This window comes from Motacilla alba, chromosome 14, assembly GCF_015832195.1.
Source record: "Motacilla alba alba isolate MOTALB_02 chromosome 14, Motacilla_alba_V1.0_pri, whole genome shotgun sequence".
Lineage (NCBI taxonomy): Eukaryota > Metazoa > Chordata > Aves > Passeriformes > Motacillidae > Motacilla > Motacilla alba.
This window is the reverse complement of record NC_052029.1, coordinates 9,371,497-9,395,274: the sequence shown is the minus strand read 5'-3', so window position 1 is coordinate 9,395,274 and position 23,778 is coordinate 9,371,497. Positions and strand designations below refer to the sequence as shown.

Genomic DNA, 23,778 nt, shown 5'->3' with positions numbered 1-23,778 from the left:
TAGAGAAAGTCTTGTGCAGACCATAGCAAAGCAGGGGTTGGTAACAGTTCAGTCTCGTCCCACTGTGCAGATGTTTCAGAAAAGAGTAATTGGCTGCTACTGAAAGGTCATCGGCACACATTTGAGGGGGAAAAATTAGGAACAAAGCAAATTCTGAGTGATTCTCCATCCTGTATGCCCTCCCAGCTTCTGGCAACACCTGAGCACTGGCTGATTGGTGTCTGTGTCCAGCCCCTCCTGGAGCAATGAGTGTCACCATTTTAATTCGGGCTTCATTTTGCTTGTCTTAAATTTGCCAGGTAAGTACATGAATTGAGGATAGGCACCCAATTAAATTATGAGAAATAACTTTGACCTATTTGACCTCTTTAGGCTTTTCTGACCTCTCTCCTCCACCCTGCTAGACACCTTCCTTTCCTTTGAAGAGACTATTTATCTGGTCAATTATAAGCATTATCTCCAGTGGAAAAGCTGCTGACTGTGCTCACATATTTCTGCTGAAGAATGAATCCCTCATTCCAGTAGAGTTTACTCCTATGCATAAAAAAAATTAAGATTATATGAACTAAAGAGGGCAAGGAAATTACAAAGTGCAATGCTGAGGCCATCAGATATTGTGACTTGTGCTATGCTGGCCCCAGGGCAAAGGGCCACATGAGTAAATGCTAATTAGATCAGTACAATCCTATTAATAACAGGATAAGAAACACAACTTTTATGGTTGGAAGGCAGAAGGATGGAGTAAAGAGCACTGCAAGGTGTAAAGTACTAAAACTGAGTCTACATCACTGTAAATGCCCCTTTTTTCCCCTATGTGACAATGTACAATTGTCATTGTACACATGCAACTAATCATTTATAGTAACATTACTCTCAAGAAGAAATCTCTTTGATGGAGTCAAGAATATGTGAAACCTTAACACAGGATTCCTTGACAAAATAATTATTTACCTAGTTCAGCATTCAGGTTACATAAATTAGACTGCATTATGACATTCACAAATCCCAGTTCTAAAATATATGTGACAAATTAAAATTTTTTAATAAAAGGATACCTTTTCAGCAAGGACATTTAATTCCTCTTTTGACAGCAGAACTATGAATGGTCCAACATCTAATGTTGTTTCTGCTGTCCAGTTGTTTGAGGAGCTGAAAAAATATTTTGAAAAATTATATTAATAAAGAACATTACAATAAAAATAATACTAAAACTTCAGTGGGTTTATGATACTTTATCATACAGTAAACAAAATTCTATGCCAATGTGATGATTCATTGTTACAAGCATCAGATTGCATTTTCTCATCTCTCTGGGCATAGGGCATTAGTGGAACTCACAATATAATCAGAAAAACCCTTCAAATATGGTGGTGATGGAGCTCTCTCTCAATAGTCAAGTGTTCTTAGCTTTACAGTGTTTGAACAAGGAGAAAGAATTATTTCTTTAAAAGAAAATTTACCTTTTTCCACTAGTTCATATTGCAATAGTAGTCTGCAAAATGGTTATCAAAAGAGAAGTAGAAACATCATCCACATCTGACAAATGTCAACCCATTTGGTGGGTGACTTAATAAAGCACTTAGATAAGTTATTTTCAGCCTGACAGCCTATAGAAGAGTGTAGTAATGTTACTAGCTCATGTTCCCACAAACAATTTTAATTGCTTTGTTGCTCCATTATGACAATGTTTAAATATCTTCAAAATTAAATTATATAAAATAAAGTAAAATCTTATTTAGCACAGTGCACCACGACTCAATAAAACTGATTTGTATCAAGATCAATGCAGGGATGGGATCTGCTGGAAAATACAGCTATCCTATCACAGAAAAACGGTGACTAGCAGGAAGCTGAACAGCATCCAACCTGATCAGGTGGATCAAGTGACTGACTTTGGGGTGAAGGAGTGGTTAGAAACTGTGCAACCAGGCTCCCTTTTCAAATGCAAGATACTTCCAAGGGACAATGCAAGACAGAAACAGTTTATTCTTGCCAGATAGAGGATGCCTTTGTTCTTTGCATGACCACTGATACCAGTGGTATGCCCTCCTAATTTGCCCTCCTAATCTGAGTCCTTAGTGACACCCAACACACTGCCCACTCTGCTGCTGCAGATGCTCGAACTTTATATCCGTCTGCTTCTTCTCTGCTCTCTCCTATTGCCACAGGTGCTTGCAGTCTTCTTTATTTGTCTTCTCACACCAGCACAGCAAGCACCCACTTCTATTTTCCCATTCTTTGGGTTCCTGCACCATTCTCTGCTCGTAACCCCTTTCTCTTGCCAGGCCACTGAGTCCATTTGCCTGCCCCTCCATAAACATTACACTTTCTCTCCTTTCCCTCTGGGACTTAAGTCATGCAGGGTGTCCCTGGGGTGGTATTTTGTTCCACAGTTATCACAATACACACAAGAACAGAAATGTCATTCTAGCGGACAAGAACTTGGGCAGTGACAGAGGCTGCTTTGTGCTGGTTTCACTGCAGTTCATCTGAGCAAAGCAAATGCTTGGTGTTTGCACGGCCTAACCACCAGCATGACCACAGTGGTGTATCCAATACCTTACCCATATAACTGAAGGAGTTTGTATTTAATTTCAGTCTTCTGCTCGTGGCTGAGCTGTTGGCAAAGTTTGAATTGATGTAGGGCTGCTGCCATTGCCTTCAGGGACATTCTGCCATGTAGAAAGGCTGGAGGTAAGTGGCAGATTAGATTTCCAAGGAGGTCAACATCATATTCATCAGCAATGGAGCTGTTCTGAAACAAGAAGCATTTGCCCTGTTGGCAGACCTAACCTGGGCTCTTGCCCTGTACCACTTAGCTGCATCACAACTCATTTAAGCTGTAAGGAACAAAGACACAACAGTTTGCACTGGCAACTTAATCTACATTTTCTGCTGGGACTGCCTTACATTTTTTGTTTTACCAATCCAACTGGTGATATTTCATAAGCACTTCTCAGAGCTTTCAGTATTCTTTATTCCATACTGAATCACACATAAAGAATGTGACCACCCAGCACCTGCAGAGCTGGTGCAGTTCTGTCTGGCAGCACAGCCCTCACGTGGCCCCTTGCAGCAGAGAGGCCCCAAGCTCTTGCTGTTAGAAGGCTGAGCTCTAAGGGGTTTCTCAAGCAGCTGCCAAAACACTGGGGATTATACAGCTGGTACTGTGTATAAGGACAGGACTAGCCACAGCTACATCAAAGAACTAGCTTCCCCTAAATATTGGGGAGTGCTGCAGCTCCCAGACAGCAGAACTCACAAAATCCTCCTGGTAGCACCACCTCTCCCATGGAGCTCCCTGTGCCACAACAGCTCTGCTTGGACTGGCACTGCCTGGAGCCAGGGGAACAGCTCTAGGTGCAAACTGGCCAGCTCCAGGCTGTCCTGGCCAGCAATGACATTTCATGAGAACACTTTGTAACATGCATGGAGTCAAGGAAAATTGCTAAGCAAGCTATAAAAAAGTGGGCTTAAGGATCAAACAATAAAATTGGAACAGTACATAAATCCCCCCCAAAAATACAGATGGATGGATGAAGAACTCATGCAGGTGGTGACTTTCTCCTCCTCCATGGTGTCTCCTCCTCTGCTGACCCCTCTCAGCCATACCCACCAAGCACTCCTGTACTTTTTGCAGGACAGCATCCCTTTTGTGAAGGCTTGGGTTCAGAAGGTCCATTCCAGTCTTGCCCAAACGTTCAAGGAAAGGGACACACAAAGGGCCTGTAACATACTCCAGGTACGCAGAACTGCAGAAAGAATTCAGAAGGTCTCAGAATGCAAACTGGACCTTCATACACTCACAACCATAGCCATGAAATCTGTGATGACAGAGATATTTAGAGACAAGGCTGGACGTGAAAAATCATAAATCAGACAGGCCAAAAAAACTGCAATTAACCCTCACCTTACTTCAATATCTGTCTTCTTCCAGTCCATCAGGACATGAACTGAACTTCAAAAAATGGCTAAGAATTATAAATAGCTGCAAGTGTATGAAAGTGCTCTGAGATGCTTTAACATCACATGAAACAATAGTTTACAGGTCAGAAGCTTTTTCCCTTTCTCAGTTTTATTAGGAATAATTCTCTGATGAATGAAAATGAGGTGGGTGGCCTGAGGACCACAAGTAGTTTTAGAGTAGGTTTCCTTTTTATCAAAATCAAAAAATCCTGCCAAATTTAAAAAAAAAAAATTATGTCCTTCTCCACACAGAGTGGCAGACAACCTTTGCAAATAAAGCCACAGCCCACATCTGCACAGGCCCAGCATTGCCAGGGTCTGTAGGCAACAGCACCAGTAACTTCTGACGTCCTTGAACAGCCAACATGCAATTCCTGCCAAATAACTGAGCGCTGCTGTTTATGGGAAGCCTTGCATTAAAGTATATTAGTATTTTATAGTTGTTAAATAGAATAGAGCCTTTTCAAACTGAATGCTTTTCTTATTTTTTTCAATTAAAAAATATTCCACAAAAAGAAGGGTTCTCAGTCCCTTTTATCCCCTTAGGCACATAGAAAGAAAGAGAGAAAGGGTGGAAGAGACAGAAAGAGAAAATGAGAAAGAGACAAAGAAATAAAAGGAAGGAATGAATTAACAAATTTTACAGATCAGGCATTCTCATACATACACAAGTTATTTTTTCCAAAGGATAAAAGCTGTCACTGAGAAGTTTTGCTAGCTTACACAAATGTCTTGAAACACACTGGAATGTTTCCAACCATACAGAGCAATATCCTTCAGCAGTATCCAGTGGTTTTGTCTTATACATCCACTCTCAAAAAGACCCCTAAACAAATAAGCAAACCTAAACCAGATAAGCCTGCCCAGGGGGGAAAATCCACCATTGTGACAAAAATGTACCATACTAAAAGACACAAAGTATTACCAACTTTCACTTGAGACAGATCTTGCCTACAGTCAGTGAGCACTTTAGATAAATCACTATTTATTTGAATCACCAGTTTCCTTAGGACTGAAGAGATTATTTGAAAAGTGCTCAGAATTAAGATGGACTGAGATGTAACTCACGGAAGTGCCAGTAAGAGGAAGGGAGGAATGGATGCATTGGAGACTTTCCAAAATTTCCAAGCCAAACAATTAACCTAAAGGCAACAAAAATTTAGGCTCTTAAACCTCTAGCAGTTTTGAAGAAGAAAAAAAAATATGGCTTATTTATTGCAACATATATATAAATTAGCATATATAAGACGACTGTGCATATTATCTTCAGCGAGCACTTTTATGTGGCTTGTTTTAGTTTTCTTTTTGCAGACATCAGAGATGAAATATTATATATTTGGGAACATGAGAACATTTGTATGTTTCTGAAACTTCTATGTATTTCCAAACAGATTACTCATGAATTAACAAGTCAGAAGGGCTGTAGGAATTTCTTGCAATTTGTAAGTGACAAATGAAATTGTCAAAACGAACTATGATAACAGACAAATTCACACATAAAAGATTTAAATAAAATATGCTAACAGACAAGTTGAGACATACAGGATTCTGAAAAAAAGTCCCAAAAAACCAAAGACAAAATAGAAGAAACCAAATTTTAATCTACCTAATTTGGATATTGGGTACTATGTTTATGTACATAAAGTCTTTTTTGTTTGTTTACCTGATATGGAGAAAGCAGATGAAGATTAATTTCAAAGAATTTAAAATGGTTTAAAAATATGTCTGTGTCCATACTTTCAAAGAGTTGACAAGTTACTCCTTTCACAAGCTGTCCTGTGCTGATAGGAAAGGAGAATTTCAATCTTATGAATATTTAAGCAGGATCTAGTCCTTACTCCCCACAACCCCATCCTAAGACACAGTTTCTTCACCTCTCCCATTTCCTGTAATTAAAAGGCTCTTGAAAGTAAAAATGCAAACAAATTGCAAAATATCAACGAAGCCTTAAAACACCCAAACCTCTGCAGTGCTTTGACCCTCATTTTGGTTTTGAAGACCCTTTTTAATAAGGAATATCCTGTGGTATCCAGGAATGAATAAACATAAGGTAATACATATTGTTTACCTCAAAGTTGCTCTCATCCCAAAACTAGTCTTAAACCCCATTTCAAAAGAGATACAGTCCATACCTTAGAAGGTCAACAGGAGAGTATTCCTTGGACAGTAATTCATACAGATACAAAGCCTGAAAATAGACCCACCATAATTAAAGGTAACTTTAGTTAACCCAGTTGTAAGAGACAATAACTACTGCAAGGTTTTTGTACTCTGAGCTCTCTTCTGCACTCTAAAGGTACTTCTGCGGTCCAGCTTGAGCAACCAAAAGGTTTGACATCCAGTTCAGCTGAATTTTTTCTTCACAAGACAAGCCACCACTGACTAGCATTATGGGATGATGTTAAAGCTGTACACAGCCCACAGTCACACAAAAACTTAGGACTGAAGGGAGCTCTGGAGATCATCTGATCCAACCTTTCATCTCTCTGGACATTACATGCAAATGTAATGTACTGTACTACATTACAAATGTAATGTACTAATATGCAGTACTGGAAAGATAAAATTTACATGGCAGAAACCTGGGGGCTTATATTCAGCATATTAATGCTTCCTTTTCCATAGCATTGTCTCATAGTGCTGCCTGGGCTCTAACTGCCCTTTGATGTTTATGTTGAGATATAATTGGGGCAGTTCCTTCCTTTTACCTGTGTTCCTTGAACACAAATATATTACACCACTTTTCCAATTCTCTCATCACACTACATTGCAGTGGAATGGGAATTGCATAACAATTTTTACCTGGCTTCTTCTTAGTTCTTTGTCTTTCAGCATTGCAGAATTATATCCAGTTTGCTTCCACAAACCAGAAAGAGAGACTTCTTTAAAGAAAGCTCCTTGTATATCTTTGACTGATGAAGAAAAATCTCCAGATGCAGCAATCTAAAAAGAGGAACACAAAAATACATGGCATTTCTGAACTGATGCTTAGATTTACAGGATTTGCCCTTCTTTCTAGTCTGTGTAATATTTCTCTTAAGAGGATAAAGGAAAAACACGACAGTATTAAAAACACAATGAAATAAGCAAGAGAGAGCCTTCAAAATACACCTGGTGTTCAGAAAAAAGGCAGTAGAACCATTAACCATTGAGCTAAAGGACTTGGTTTAATTAATGCTCTACATTCTGGTTACAGTGCTCTGGTGCAGAGAGAACCTGCCACAGACTGGAGTCAACAATCACCTTCCTGAGGATGCCCTGTTGCTGTGCAGGAGATAAGTCAGACAAGTACTGGGACGTTGTGCCTCGAATCATCTGAGCCAGCTCCTGGGGGCTCATGCTGTGCAGTGACCGGGTGCCAATTCCTGTCACCAAGGCGCCCATTTGGCTCACGTTGTGAAACGATAAAACCTGCAGGGAGGACAGCACGGGCAAACAGGAAGTTTTATTGAGACCAGCAGATGTATTTAAAAGCAAAAGTCAATAAATAAAGCAAAGTATTAATTAAATACTTAACACATTTCTTGCCTGGGAATACATTTTCTGTGTCTGTCCATGGAACAAATGCCTGAAGTTCCTCAGAAGTTCCTTTTCCTGAAACTTCAACCAGGACCTGATTCCTTGCATTGCAGTATATTTGAACATACAGCCTGGGATCTCTGATCATACAAATTCTGCTTAGGGCAGTGACACAGATAAAATATACCACTGCAAATCCAAATATTCATTCTCTCTGTTACTAGAGAATTACTTTGGGATGTACAATCTTGGATGCTTTTACTTGATTTAAACACATTTTTCAGGCCACTAACTAAATAGAATTCTTGCACTAAACTTTTCAAAATCCACAGTTATCGCTGAGAAGAAGCCATTTCACTTTTAAAAACAGAAGGTAGGAAAGCTGTTATCAGAGGTACCTTTTCATAAGAGAGGTATTTACTGGATAAAATCATAACTTGGCTCTTTGCCCACCCAGAGACTTGGTTTAATGTTGCAACAGCATTATGCACTGCTTCAGGTGACAGAGATTCCAGCTGATTTGAAGTTAGTCCAACCACAGCATCTGACAGAGATCCAAGGGTGTCATTCAATGTCTGATTTTGCATGGCAATGTTCAGGAGTTGAGATTTGAGCTAAATCAAACAAAAAGAGCAGATCGGAAATAAAAATCTGCCAAGAACCAATTTCCATTACCACCCAAAACATTAACTGGAATCTCTGGAATAGGCATTGGCAAATATTCACACACTTCATAAAATTTCAAAAATAGAACCACAGTTGTGAAAGGTATATGGAACAGGAATACGAAACAGAACGTGAAAAGAATAAGCACCCAAAATGGGTTTCTATTCTTTGCCTTCTCAAGAAGTATTTTCTCTTATTTCTAAAGTCCCAATAATTTTTCACTCATTTCTTTCCTTATTTAAAAAGAACATCTTTCCTCCTCTCTTTATAGGATTATGTTAGGCAAGAAGAACAAGCGTTGTACACACCTCATGAACCTCGGCCTGGAAACCTCTCAGCTGATTGCATTTAATCATTTGATGAAGTAGAGCCCGGGCCACAGCTGCATCCATCTGTCCCAGGTCATCATAAAAACAAACCAACAAACCCAGCCTAGAGAGCAGAAACACATTCTGACATAAAAGGTGTCACTGTTGGGCAACGGAAACACAGCTTGGTACCTCTCCTTGTGATCACAGCTTGAGCCATTTCTGTTTGTCATGGGGGCCTCAACCTGCAGTCTTTAAAACTTAGCCTGCAATGGGGGTATGAGAACATGCACTGGCCTTTGTATTCAGCTAAATCCTGCCTGGATTGCTTGTGCTTGAGAATTTACCTGTCCTGGTTCCATTTGTTCGTGGCTGGATTGTCCCACTTAATGACTCAATAGGATAATTTTGAAAATGATGCAGGGCTATTGTTAAGTCTCTAGAAGTGGCTTGCTGAGTTCTTATCTGGTTTGATTGGATGTTTTGAACTCTCAGTCCTGCTTGGATTCCACATGCAACACAACCCATTTTTGTTTCAGAGCAGCAGCTGGGGCACGACATGGCCTCTTTATCATTTTAGGATTAAACAAAGCCTGCTGTATTTCACATCAAACACAGGACTGGCCGATGGATGGAGATCTTCCAGTTCAACACTGGTCAGGAGAAAGCACACTGAGGCTCACTGCCCACTTGTGCCAGCACAGCAGTGTGCAAGGCAGGGTTTTGAACTGAGCTCATTTTCCTTCACAGTTCCCATGCCGTAATATTTAAGTCAACATTTCCATTAACCTTTGGAAAGTGCATACACAGCCATAGTTTTTTTGAGAGGAGGAGTCACACCACCATGGGGAAGTGCCTGTTTTAGGTGTCCTTCTGGCTTACACCTTGTGCTTATTTACTGCCTTCACCTGCAGCCCTGCAAAGAAAGAGCTCTGCATTGTGCATCACTATGTCTGATTTTGAACTTGATAGTGATGGGGATGAACTGGTTTGTAGGAAGCCTGAGTTTACAGCCCCGTCCCTGTAAACTCAGCCTTTGCTTTTATAATTTACAAAGAACAAGAACCTCAAAGACATGGACGAAGCCCAGCTTTCCTGCTAGAGTCCCTGGTTTTTCACAGTTCAGCGAGACAGGCACAGGCAGAGTCTGGGCAGTACTGTCCAGATGTGAATCAAATCATCAGTGGACAATGCTGCAGCACTACCACAAACTCAGTCAAATTCTGCAGCACAGAAAGGCTTTTAGTTCCTCCAGTCCCTCAACAACAACCTGCCAGCGATATAACAAAACACTGCTTCAGCAGCACATCTGAATTCATGGGAGATCATCAAACCAACATACAAATCAAAGAAACATCAGTAAGAGCATTTTTATAACAAATAATTACATTCTGATGCATTATTGCATAGCCACCAAAAGCTCTTCATCTCCTTTGGGATTAGCAGAAATGAATAACACTGCTTCTTAAAAGTAAAAGTGCATTTAAATCAACAGTATTGTTAAAATGAGTAACATAAACTAAGTGTGTCGTAAAAATGGAATGAATTAAGGATTATGGAGCATGACATTTCTCTCATCCATGAGAATGTGGCAGCTCTTGTGAGTGACAAAATAACTTTTAAGATTTCTGACACTGAAATTTAGAGCGTGGGCATAACTCTTCTCTCGCTTACTCCTCCGACAAGAGCAATGCTTCATGGAAGTCAGCGAGCTGCACTGCAGTAATGACAGGAGCTCTGAAGCCATAAAGCATACTCTCCATTAGTTTAAAACTCCAAGGTATCCCCCAAGGAGACTACAAATAATTTCAGACAGCATTGTCTTGGGACTAAATACATCCATTGATATGACAATGTAAATGTAAATGTGGAGTGCAGAGCTCTCTCATGCTCGCTGCGTATTTATGAGTAACAGCAGTTTATTTTGGTTTTTTATTAGTGTTAAAGCTAGTTCAGTGCAGATTTGACAGCCCTGAAAATTCAGTTTCCTGCTTACACACCCAATATCCAAACATATTTAAGCATGGCTCATCTCTACCCTGCAGGACAAAGAGGACAGCAGGACAGGCTTTACACTGTTTCACTTTGTGGCTTCTCTGGTGACACCCACGGCACTTTAAACCCACTTGCAGTCCCGCTGGCAGGAGTTGAGATTTCCTCCTTCAATCCTAACTGTAAAATGATTTCCCCCAAACACCTCCATGTTCTGTGATTCAAGCAGCCAAGATAACTCATGTCCTGCTGTCCCAGTTTATTTTATTGCTCTATGATGTGGTGGAGCTCTGCCCAGGTCCCCCAGATACTGCTGCAGCCTTCCTACAAATGCTACAGGCACCTCCTCACTGTGGAGCAGGAGACAAAGCATTAGCTAATTAGGCACACCTCCAAAAATTCATAAAGTAGCAATTCTTCACTGTTGTTAAACAGGGCTGGATTTCAGCCTAGATTTTTCCTCTGGAATGAAAAAGCTGCGCCATGCTATCAATTTCCATTTTCTCCTTAGTTAGTTGTTCCATCCATACACAGCCATAAAAGAAAAAGCAAAGCAGCCTTGCCTGTAGATAGTTGAAGTATTCCTCATATCAAATCCTGACGAGTTTATCCTTTCCAGGAGGGCCTGTGCAAGCTCTGGTGTGATATCATACACCGTGTCCAACTGCTTTGTGGCGTTGTCGTAGCTTATGAACAGTCTGATCTGACCAGCACAAACAAAACCATGCATCAGCACTGCGAGACAATGAATCCTATAAAGTCTGTGTCTGACACTCAAAATTAATCGAGCCTGTTCGTGTTATAGAGAAAGCAAGAAGATTTGGATAAACCAGTATTTCTGAAGGCAAAGTTGAGTGAGTGATTTGAGTGATTCTCTGCCAAAATGTCATATAATTTGAGGGACTTCTATCATTGGTCCCTTTCAACAGAAGTCATGGAAGTCTGATACAGATAAATAATTACATATTAATGACAGGCACTTTAAAAAGATAGAAGAATTTTGTAAACAATACATTTATATTTCCCCTCTGTAGTTTCTCTTTATAATTAATTAAATAAGATATAATGTTATTTTTCATGTTTAAGTTTGCATTTGTGTTCATATTGTTTGTAGCAATAATATATCCAGCCACACTTTGTTACTTACTTCATTGAGACTAATTTTCAGAATTTCTTCTAATGGGAGATGGACCATGTATCTTCCCAAAATCCATAAGCTTTCTGCTCTGACCCAAGAAGCTGATTCATTGAACTCTGTTTTGTACAAATAAATACTCACTACAATGTTCAGAAAGTAATTACTTTTCAAATATATTTTACACAGTATGTTGTTATTGTTAAATAATAAAAAAATCTGCAAATCAGAAAAGTCCTTAGCAGAGAGAGTCAGATTCCCTCCATTTGCTAAATTTTAGCACCACGCTTTTATGAGTCCATACATTTTTAAATGAAAATGAAATAGTATTTCAAGTGTCTCAGATTTTCTCATACAAAAACAATTAATGTTTTATGTTGTCAAAAAAGAGAATGGATAAAGTGTGGGACAGGAAAAAATTACCCAAAAGTATTAGATATGAAGCAATGTTTTCAAATTTCACTTTTCCTAATCACTTGCATTATTTAAGAACATCAGGAAGGCAGGATACATTATATATCTTATATATTATTATTGATGATGCTACTTATTTCAGCAATATGCAATAGCAATAATGGAGAAAATGAAAAATTGTTCAAATACCTTCATGGAAATAGGCTGACAAAACCCCAAAACACTGCACAACAGTTAAAAAATGGCATTCATTTAGTAACATTCTCCCAAGGATTGAAAATTAAATCAAGATCCAAATATCCCTGAGAAAAAAAAACCATATTTATGGACTCCATGGGTTCCCTGAGCCACAAAGACTGTTTTCTCCAGGGTGCTGTCATTTGGATGGCTCAGTGTGTGACACCTCTGAACACATTCTCAGCAGTGCTGATACTCACAACTCTTGTTAAAATAAAATCATCCGTGCACTTTGAAGAGTTTCCAGTGCTGGGGAAAAAAACCAGCCTGCATCTATCAGAAGCTGAAGGACTCCATTAAGTGTTTTTTTTGAAAATACAGATCTAAGCTCCTTAACTGAGACAAGATTATGATCCCAGCAGACCTGTCAGCCCTGCGTTTTTTAAAGCGATATTACCTCCCATTACCCAGAACATTATGAGAGTGGAAAGACATGACAAGAGAACTAAAGAAAAAACCAGCACCATTTAAGGATGTTGACTGTGGCCTTTAGCAGAACAGACTTGCAGTTACCAGCCATGGCAGCTGTGATCCCCAAAAACTGATCCCTATCCCAGGTGGTCCCAGTGCTACCCACACACAAGGTGAATAAATCCCCCTCCTGCAGGACTGTTCCTGCACTCTGCTGTGGCCTGGGGAGTGCAGATAAACAGGAGGAAGCTTTAGACTTCCAGTCCAAGTGTGTCTGCCCAGGGCTGATGGTTCAGGCAGTCACAAGCTGGTTCACCAGCTGGGAATCAGCCCACCTTGAAGCCCTGGGGATGGATTCACCACATCTGTGCAGCTTTTGGCAGGTGAAGCAGCAACCAGGGAGGAAAAAGAGGCACAGCAATTCCCAGTCCCTCCCAAGCTGTGTGATCTTCCATGAATTGAGGGTTCACCAATGCTTCAGACACAACTCAAGACTATGCTGAGGGATTTTCCCAGGACTGCTGAGTAGCACCAGGCAAATTCTGCACCTTTGCTTCCCCAGCAATACACTGGCACTAACATCACCTCACAGCAGCAGCATGAACCTCCTCTCCACAACTTACTGGTGTACTCTGGTATTTTGAAATGGCAGGAGACCCAAGAGGCAAATTTAGCTCTACTGAAGCAAGTGGGCATTTAACCTTTGATTTCTAGGGAAGGAGGAAGAACACACACATCTGTAAGTCTAAAATGCTCCCAGGACAGCTGTGCTGGGATGTTCAGTGAAACCCAAGCACCGGCTCTGATGCTCAGTGCGCTGCACAGCCCCCTTGTGGAGCCCATCCTGCCTGTCCCAGCTATGGAACAGCTGTTTCAGGCACATTAACCAGGCAAACAGATGCGGGAAAATGCATCCAATCAGGATTCATTAACTTTGGTTTTATCATGTCCCTTTGCTGATTGCATTGGTGCTATGTGCTTTCACAACGTCCTGCATTTCTTTTGTGTTTTTAAACAGTGCAGTGGATAATGTATCCTGAGCCAGAGCTGTTTTTCTCCTCTGAATAGGAGTTCAGAAGAGAAAAACACTTCTTGGCAGAGCACCTGGCCATCGTATCCCATTTCAGACTTAGAAACAGTACAGAGAGAAAAGACTGGAGTACTAGAAAAAGACTTTGTGTATAGCTCTGTGCAGAACAGAAGAAGGGTCCATTGGTTGCACTTGCTGATCCCGGAGGTCTTTTCCAGCCTTAACAATAGCATGATTCTACTCTACAAGTTCAAGCATCTTTGGAGAACTATTTGTCGTGAGTAACAAACACATTATATTTACTGTGCTCTGCAGAAAAGGTATTCCAGACAGCTCTCTTACACAGACCTGTGTTAACTGGGGAAACAATTCAATACAATGGGCAGGCCTTTTGCTGAGTGCTTTTTCTCTTATGATAAGCAAGAATAAAACACTTTGTAACATACCACTCATGTTGTAAGATTTCTGTAGAATCTGCTTCATCCAGCCATAGAGAGCTCTCTGAGTGCTTGCTGAGGTTCTGTCATAGAGGTCCTTGAACAATGATGATCTAAGTGATAAACAGGTTTTTCAGCTCACTAATGAGTTAACCATTCATTTTATTTAATGTCACATGGACAAATGATTTTAGAAACAGCATTCTTTACACATAAGCAGAAAGCTGTATCTGGAAAACAGACTGAGACCACATAGCAACCTCTTTTTAAACAGTCAGCGAATCCAACATAGCATGAATTGTGTCTGAAAAATAAATGGCTTACAAGTTTCTGAAAGCATCCTCCAGCACAAGGTTTGGGAGACTCCCAATGACATCAGGATGGAGATAGTTCACTGCTGACACACGCAGAACCTGGCTCAGGATATCCACACAGTCCAGGGCACTCAGAGCCAGGAAGCATTGATCCAGTGTTACAAGGAACAAGGTCCTGTTTACTCCTGGGCTTTGAAAAATTCTCTCTCTAGTCTTGCCCCAATCAAGAATAATATTTCCCATTTCCTGCAAGCAACACAGTGCTAAATCAACATCACTGATTAATTCAATATATTGCTCAATTTGAGGCCTGACAGAGAACACTCTACAAAGAATGATGCTGCTTTCATGAAAAACAGCTGCAAATTCCTGGTTGCATTATTTCAGATAATTCCTTTCTGGCATTGGGTAGAGACCAGCTTGAATTTTTTTACAAAACCAAAATGAAACCCAGAAAGATATTTCAAATGCCTGTTCGAAATATTAACAAAATATTAACAAAATTACTAATATTAACAAAATGACTAATAAAGATATTAACAAAATGACTAATTTCACCTTCTTTAGCCATCTTGGCTCTCTTTCCAGCCACCAAAAAGAAGATACTCCCTGAGAGTAACTGGCCCTACCTACCTACCTTAGGTGTTACTGTAGGAGGGTGAACTCTTCTCTGAAGATGAGTTTCTTGCTACTGATTACAGTGAAAATCCAAATGACTGACTTGGACTTGCAGCAACTTTTAGACAATAAGAATTAAATAAAATAAACTAAGTTTAACCTAAGAGGAGATGAATCCAATCCAAGCCAGGTAAGTAACTCCAAGGCCTGCACTGTGAGCCCCCTAGTCTGTCCCTTTCCATTTATCTAAACCACTGACAGCAGCTTTTCCTTTTCACATGTGGAAATTCCCTTACAAGATGCTCCTTTTTGCTGTTGAAGAGGTACTTCATTGCAGTTTGGAACTGCTGCTGATCAAGCTGTTGCAATTCAGACAGTAGTTGCCTGGGCTGGTATAAAAGGTTCTTCAGGTAACTTTTTATGGACATCTGGAGTGCAGAAAAAATGTAATATTTTAATACACATAAATTTTGTATATTAATATACATATTAAAATTATGTATATATAAAGTAACTTGTATATTAATTTATCTAATAAATATAAAATACTTTGTATACTAATACAAATTAATTGTATCATAATACAAATGAATATACATAAGTTTATGTAATATACATAAAACTCATACTATTGTACTTTTACTCTCTGAAAATCTGTGCTCAAGAAGAACTAAGTGCTTAGCTCTGTATTGTCTGTGCTGTCAATGATCAAAATAACTATTCTCCACACAAACTGAAAACAAAAATAATCTAAATGCATTCTGAAAGACAATAATTTTCAAATTCTATTCTTGGCTTCATGAACAAGTCCTCTCGAGGGAGCTTTTTAACAAAGATACCTCAGTTTCTCACTTCATAAAACAAGAGTAATAAAGCTTTTCTGCTTCACACAGCAGAGCTGTGAAAATGAAACTTCTAAAGAGCTAAAAAAAAGCCTAAAAAATATCAGGTATCATGTGCATATTACTCAAAAAAGGGAAGGAAATGTGCAATTAGATGGGAGGAAAAGTCTCTACCAGGTCATAAGCCAAAAATACTCTCTCTTGCATCAAGCTGCATTACCAGTTAATCTCATGCCTGTTTTGAAAAATTGAAGGGGAATCATAACATTGGAACAGAAATAAATTTAAGGCTCATTAGCAGCAGACTGGAGTAAAATTCCTCCTATTTCCTGTCAGAATTATTTCAGAATTGGTTTGGAATTTGAGTTGCAATTGTTCTTTGCTGCCTTTGCTTAACTTGCATTGCCACCACCAAATATTAACACAGTTCTTTATGCCTCGGGGTTCAGCCTGCTGAGAACATCAGGCTGCCAATAACCCTGACAAAGGGAAGAGGCAGTGGCAGGAAAATGTAGGTGAGGATGAGCTGTGACAGCGACACCGAGCTTGGGACAGGTTTCAAGCACTGTGGAGCTTCTGGGAACGCCTGAGGCTCAGGGATGGCACGGCTGACACTTCCCTGTTTCGGTGTGTAGGGGTGAGGGAAGGGCTCAGCTCTGATTAGCTGGGTACAGCTCCACTGAAAGCAGCTCACCACTAACCCTCAGCAGCAGGAGGAGGAACAACAACTCCTTCCTGCATCACTTCCACATCGACAATTTACAAAACTAGCCTTGAGAGGAGCTTTGAAAGGTGGAGGCATTTTGTAGGATGCTCTGGAGCCTCTCATTCCATAAGGAGCAGTGTGAACTACAGCCAGCCAAAATCTGGGAAAAACTCGTCATTTTCTGGGGAAACAGCATTTATATACATTGAACTCAGAAACAATTAGCATGAAAAATCTTAATTCCTGCTTTCCATCAGAGGAAAAGCAAAAAGAAGTTGTTATTATTTCTGCCTTGCAGACTCCTGCAATCTTTTGAAAAAGACAACCTATTCCTACTTCCTATTTAGCTGCTACACTGTAGGTGTATTAATTACCTCTATCATTGACCACCTAGCTTTGGCTACAGAGATAGGTTAAGTTTTTTTAATTCCTTTTCAAATAAAAATTTTCTTGCATCCTAAATGTCACAAACCTGTAGGCTGCTAAGAGTAAACATAACTTCCTGGGCATGAAAATATGCCATGACTTTGGTAAGCAGATCTGCTGTCCAGACATTAGAGCTGTAAGAGAAAACAGGATCAAAAATGCCAGTAAAATAATATAACAAGTTAAATAGCAGATTACAAGAGTAATAAATAAAAAGAGAAGCAAAGAGTGATGCTAACACCATAATGACAAAAGTATTCAGTTTTTTTGCCTGGCCAGAGTAATAGTTGATCTGTTTAATGCAATGAAAATACATGGTTCAATGGGGAATGGAATTAATTAGTTTTTTTCCCATCTAATTCCACAACCACCCACAATAAACTCAATTTTCCAAGGTGCTGCCATTAGTACCATCTCCAAGGCATGTGCTTTCTGGCACCCCATTATGCCTGTTCTGAGCTGCTTGCAGAAAGCACAGGGAGTAACTGCTGCCTTTCCTTCAGCAGAGTCATTAATTTCACTGTGTCTTCCTTACACAGACACTGATTTTCTCAAAATGTGTAGGAGTGGAATGGCCTTTGAGGCTTATCCTGCTCTTTCAGATTTGGACAAAATTTGCAAATCATTCAAAAGCTACCAGGAGCTGGAGAATGGAAGATGGAGTGAGAATGAAAGAAGGAGGTGGACAGACAGCTGGAACTCCACCTAATTTCCTTAAGAAGCCATTTGGACACATGTAAGCAAAGTTAATTATCAAAACTTCTGAAAACTGTAGCAAGCATTTATTTTCAGCCTCATTCTGTATTTTTTCTCTTTTTCATGACAATCAGGTTTTTTTCCCTGTTAACAGGAAATACTCCTCCCAGGAGACCTAAATCCAAGTAATCATACGAGCCAATTTAATTCTATCCATAATGTTCCAGTTTCTGTGGATATGAAACAGATCGTATCTGAAGTGCAAGATAATATTGAAAAATCAAGATGGGGAGAGTAATACATTACCTTTGAAAATAAAGTATATCTAGGAGGGCTGCACATGAAAAATGGAACATAAAAGTTATGGTGAGATACTGAGTTTTAATTCATTTTAGAAGCATAAGTGGGGAAAACTGTGTACATTACCATTCAGATATTTCCCAGCTATTACTTCCTCCTAAGGAAAAATTACAAATATATGTAATAAATTACTATTTTTAGATTATAATATAAAATGCTATAATGTTAAAATGTAGAGAGATCAAAGAAAAATACTAACCACAGCTTTGTGTAACAATGGAGGCAAATCTGTAAAAGATTATCCCATTATTAGAGGTTAATTTAATGTTTTGTCAATTGTGTTACACAAAAATACATTTATTGTATTCAGTGATTATATACACATATATAATTTCTTTGCAAACATTTAATGCCGTTTTGATTAAATTTATTTACAGAAAAACAGTGGGGGAATAAAGGCTATTCAAAAATAATCAGTCTTGGTGAAATTCTTTGCTGGCATAGCTCCATGAAGCCAAGAGAGCAGAGACCATGGTCCAGTCACTAAAAAGCACCCAATTTATTACACACAGCTTTTTCTGTGCCACAAAATACACCCCTCAGACAGGAGTTCTGGTCTTACCTTCAGAGTTCTGACTGTGAGTAATCTTGGCATGATTCATTGATATCAACAAGAAACACATCTTCAAAAGTCTGGACATTTCTTCTGGTGTTTTTAGAATAAAAGATACTTGGATTGAAGAGGAAAATAGGAAGAACAGAGTCAAAATGCAATATTCACCCCAAATTTCATAGCTATAAATCAGAGACAGCCTACGCTATGGAGTACAGATAGAGATCAGAACAATCCAAAGCTGCTTGCTCCCAAGTTTTTAATTTAGATCTCCTTCTAGGATAGAGCTACACTTTATGCAAACACAAGTCCATGAAGAGTGTGTGTGCAGACAGATTTATCTCCCTATAGCAAGTGGCTCAGTTAATTTTCTTCCTTGTAGCACCATTTATTTACCAAGTTACACTGGACCTAAATATGACTTCAATGAAGTTTTGTTAAAACAGGCAAACAAATCCTTTTAAAATCAGATAAAACAGAAGAGAAATTGAATGAGAAAGGAAATGATAAAGAAGCTTCAAACAAACCCTAAGCTTCTCCTAGCTGGTTAAGCTGCAGTATCACTGCAGGCTTGGCGTGGGACCCTCCATTTGCAGATCTCTGAACTCAGGGGTGGGACAGCCTGGCCCTGGTCCCCTGTCCCTGCAGGCTGCTCCAGGCAGGGACAGGGATGGAGCACTCCCCTTCCCTGCTGCCACATCGGGCAAAAAGGGAGGAGAAAACGCCCTTAAGCTCTTCTGAAGCAGCGGGAAAGTCACACAATTGGGAAACTGACCATGCCACTTCACCTGGATGGATCAAAGCCGTGGTCTTTGTACTCACAACAAGTGTCCCATCAAAGTTTCACCACCACCACCACAGACACAGCTTGTGTGGAAAGAGATGTTTTGGTAGCTCTTGCTATCCCTGATGCTCTGTGCTATGCAGCATAAAAATCACTGAAAGATGAATTGTCTGGAAGGGCAGTAATACGGTACCCAGAGCTTTTCACTGGGTTGTCACTGATTGCCACCAGAAAAAAAAATTGAGTTTCACAGTTGTCCAAAACAAAATGAACATGTTGCTTTTGGTCTAGTTCTTGAAGGACAAGGATACACACAGAACTAATGCAACGGGGTGGAAAGGAAGCAAATACTGGGCAAGTTTCACTCACACAGGAGTTTCTGCAGCCACATCCCCTCCTCAGCTCTGAGGGCCATCAGCTGCTTCACTCCACACTGCAGAGAGGATTTTCTTCCTGGCCCTCTGCTCAGCCTGAGAGTCACCACCCCCACAGGTAAAAAAACAAATTAATCTGAGATATTAGATGATGCCTTGATCCACAGATGGCAACTTCTTACACTGGGATTAGTCCCTGATTTAACAAACGACACACAGGGTCCCACTGGCCACCTTGGCTCTGACCATAAAGAGACTTTGTTAGGTTTTGTCTCCCTTTCCCTCATTTCAAAGGTTTATTTGCAAGACACTGCGTTTCTGCATCTCTTTTTGTTGATGAATTCTGTGCTCTTTCTTTTTTCCCCCTCTCCAAAGTTCTCTGCCACAGCTCGAGTTACAGATCTGAATATTTGATAAAAGACACCTTTTTTGGACTGTTTAATCTCATGTACCAAGGTACTCTTTTATAAAAATATCTTTCAACAAGCCCTCCAGCAATACCTCATCTATTGCAAATACTTAACTCCAATCTTGTAACAGGAGTGACTCAAATTGACAGATGATGAAAAATTTAAACTTTAAACTTCAAGAAGCTACCACTTCTGTCCTGTTCTTACACACACTGAAACCTCTTCCGGCTACTCTTTTGGGAGCACCACAGTAAATGTCTCTCATTCAGATGTATCTGGTTTCCTAGACAATGAACTTACTTGTGTTTGTTTCTGCCTGTGCCCTAATAATTTTGCAGTAAGGTTTGATTACTCTGCATAGGTTAAATCATGCTTCCAATGTCACTCCCGATTTGTTTATTCCAATCATTCACTTTGATCAGGGGAGTGTATTTTAATTAAAGCACACTAACTTAATGTACAAGGAGATTAAATGCTAAGGAAAGTGCTTTTTCATCCTTTTTTCATCCCAACTCAAGTGGACAATCAGCAGGGCACAAAAAGGGCTGCGGAAAGCCCTGCCTGGCAAGACACTCTCTGGGATGAAGTAGTTCATCTTTTGAGTGAAACAGGTTGGTTTGCAGCTCACAGCAACTTCCAGACAGTCCCAAATCGCGCTGTGGGGATCTCCTGCAGATCCCATCCAGCATTTCCCCGGAGATCATTCCTTGCTTTTGCTGTGATGAGATTCATGAGCCTTGCAGGACTCCCCGCTTGTGAGAAGCTCCCAGACTGCCTTCTCCTCTCACTCCCAGAACAGCCACCCTTCCATGTACAGAAATCCTAGACATTTTATCACTCACTCCATGCACTCGCTGCCTTATCTGAAGCTCGATAACCAGAAAACTGACCTTACAATCACAACTCGTGCTGATAAGCCCTTACGCTGCCGGTGCCCACCTTCCCCCTGGCACCCGGGCTCTGAGGGAAAAGCACCACATGCAAGGGGTGCGGGCTGGAAAGGGAGAGCGGGCAGAAGAGAAGGAAGGCCAGGACCCCGGAGAGCTTTACCTGCCCGTGCCGTGTGCGCCTCCTCCCCGGCTCTGCGGGAGCGGGGCGGCTCCAGCCAGGGACCCTGAGAGCGGGGCCAGGCCCAGCACCGCCCCGCAGCCTCAGGCCAGCCCAGCGCCCCGGCCCTCAGGGCGGGAGCGGCGCCTCCGCCCGGGGCTCGGCCCTCGCAGGGCACGCAGGAGGGGACGCTTCTGTGCCGAGGTGAAGAGAGCTCACCGAGCTGTGCAGGGGAAACGCACGGCTGGTGCTGCCCTGCTCCCCCATCCCAAGCAGGGGCAGGTGGCCCTGGGTCCCTCAGAGTATGGACTGACTGTACCTGGGAGCACCCGGCAAAAGAGGGCTGTGGGTTTGAGGGATGAAGCTGTTCCAACTTTGCTTTGAAAGTTTCTGGCTAACAGAAACAGAACAGTTCAGGCACTCCAAAGGGCAAAACTCTGCACACTGAGAGCACTGACGAGCGGCTTGGATGGACACTGGCACCCACACAGGACAAGGCAGGATTCCCAACCCCAGGAGTCATGAATCTGGACACTGGAATTGCAACACTTTGCTCTCTTAAGATGGCATCTTTGGGGCAATTTAATGAACTACTGAACTCACGAGTTTCTTTCTTTGGGCTGTGAGCAGCATTGACTCAGCACTTGCAGGGAGGAAGAAGTCCCTTCCCTCCCAAGGAACTCTGGCTTTAGAAATACAGGCATAGGTACAGTCTGGCTTTAGAAATACAGGCATAGGTACAGTCTGGCTTTAGAAATACAGGCATAGGTACAGTCTGGCTTTAGAAATACAGGATAGGTACAGTCTGGCTTTAGAAATACAGGCATAGGTATAGTCTGGCTTTAGAAATACAGGCGTAGGTACAGTCTGGCTTTAGAAATACAGGATAGGTACAGTCTGGCTTTAGAAATACAGGATAGGTACAGTCTGGCTTTAGAAATACAGGCGTAGGTACAGTCTGGCTTTAGAAACACAGGCGTAGGTACAGTCTGGCTTTAGAAATACAGGCGTAGGTACAGTCTGGCTTTAGAAACACAGGCGTAGGTACAGTCTGGCTTTAGAAATACAGGATAGGTACAGTCCTAGGGGTTATTCTGTTTATTCAACAGGACTAAGCAGGGGTTTCACCCTGCTGAATTTAGGCTTTGCAGAAAGATTTTCTTCATTATTGCTCATGTTTTAATTCCTCATCTTAAGTGTAAGAATACTTGGTTAAATAGAGTGAATAAAGTAGAAAGTCATAAGAAAGGAAAAAAAACCCCTATTGTTTACATTGCACCTTCTGTTCCCAAACCTCTCAAAGCCGTTACAAACTGAAAATCCTCAGTGACAGAACTAAAGGATGAGAGACATGAAATGCAGTCTCTTGTGTAATTCTTAACATGTGGGATTAAAACACTTAAATACCTTTGAAGAAGTTTGTCTTACTACATATTTGCTACCTTCGCCTAAATTAATGACACATTAAAAAACATTTTCCCACTACTGGAGGAGTACAAAATGAAGGTAGCAGCAGATAAATTAATGGATTCACTCCAGAGCATACATAACTCATTTTCCCAACAGACAAATCTGATTGCACTACGTGCCAAAATGCACAGCACATCCTGAAATGAGAGTAACACTGAGTCTAAATTACTGTTGAGAAGTAATTTGAAATGTCAGCATCTCTTGCCCTATACTACAGAATACTTTTCCACAGGGATGACTGACAACAAAAACCTAATAAATTGGCAGGAGAAATCATTAACCATCAGTATGAGGTAAACCTAACATGACATTGTTAAGCATCCTACCTGGCATAAAATCACCATTAATTATAAAAACCACAAAAAAAAACCCCAAAAAACCCCACAACAGACAGCTGTTTAGAATTCAAAAGCAACAGAAGTCAGGTCTCACTTTACTTACCTGAGGTTTCTCTGCTCTGCATGACATACACCTGCCAGGTCTATACTACTTATGATATCTCTTGTTTTAAAGAGAAGTTATATCCCAACTGCCAGAAATTACCCATTTAAACAGTTTTTAAAACAAGGCATGCTAAAATAAATAGCAATTATTTAGTGCTCTTGAAGAAAGGAAAATATCTCAAGCTAGCTAAAATGAAAATATCTCAAGCCCCTACAGCCTGATCCTCACAGGCAGTTTGACTCAGAAAATTTGCAAGAAACCACCTGCAACTTTTTAAAGCTGAAAACATTTGGCAACAACTCAGAGGGTTTGTTTTTAAAGCCATCAGTTTAAAATGCAGTTTTGACAAGTTCTACCATAACCCCTATAGCTGGAAAATGGCAAATGCAAAAGCAGTGAGGATTTATGAAGCTTTGACAGGGAAGAACATGAAGGAAACTCAACCAAAAGTGATACATTTTTTGTGCACTGCTATCCCATTAAACAATAATTAAATGCTGCTTAAATAAATGCAAGGTTGTGTTGCTACTGGAAGCTTGATATTCTCAACACAAAAAGCAGTTGCTGCAGAACAGCATGGCCATGGTTACAAAAATGAACACAAAAGTTAATGCAAAAG

At 40.5% G+C, this 23,778-nt stretch overlaps 1 protein-coding gene across 1 annotated transcript in view; it reads right to left on the bottom strand.

Moving 5' to 3' along the window:
• Positions 1–19,496, bottom strand: part of OTOA (otoancorin) — a 32,095-nt gene extending 12,599 nt beyond the window's left edge. The window contains 20 exon segments of the mRNA XM_038151239.1: positions 1,056–1,149; positions 2,565–2,755; positions 3,617–3,752; positions 5,035–5,108; positions 5,630–5,747; positions 6,099–6,154; positions 6,769–6,909; positions 7,210–7,377; positions 7,884–8,099; positions 8,460–8,583; positions 11,015–11,154; positions 11,599–11,705; positions 14,125–14,228; positions 14,440–14,675; positions 15,344–15,475; positions 17,068–17,155; positions 18,024–18,051; positions 18,144–18,174; positions 18,277–18,305; positions 18,640–19,496. Coding sequence (XP_038007167.1) covers positions 1,056–1,149; positions 2,565–2,755; positions 3,617–3,752; positions 5,035–5,108; positions 5,630–5,747; positions 6,099–6,154; positions 6,769–6,909; positions 7,210–7,377; positions 7,884–8,099; positions 8,460–8,583; positions 11,015–11,154; positions 11,599–11,705; positions 14,125–14,228; positions 14,440–14,675; positions 15,344–15,475; positions 17,068–17,155; positions 18,024–18,051; positions 18,144–18,174; positions 18,277–18,305; positions 18,640–18,718 — 2,292 coding nt within the window. The 5' untranslated portion in view covers positions 18,719–19,496.
• Between the last annotated feature and the right edge of the window lie 4,282 nt (positions 19,497–23,778).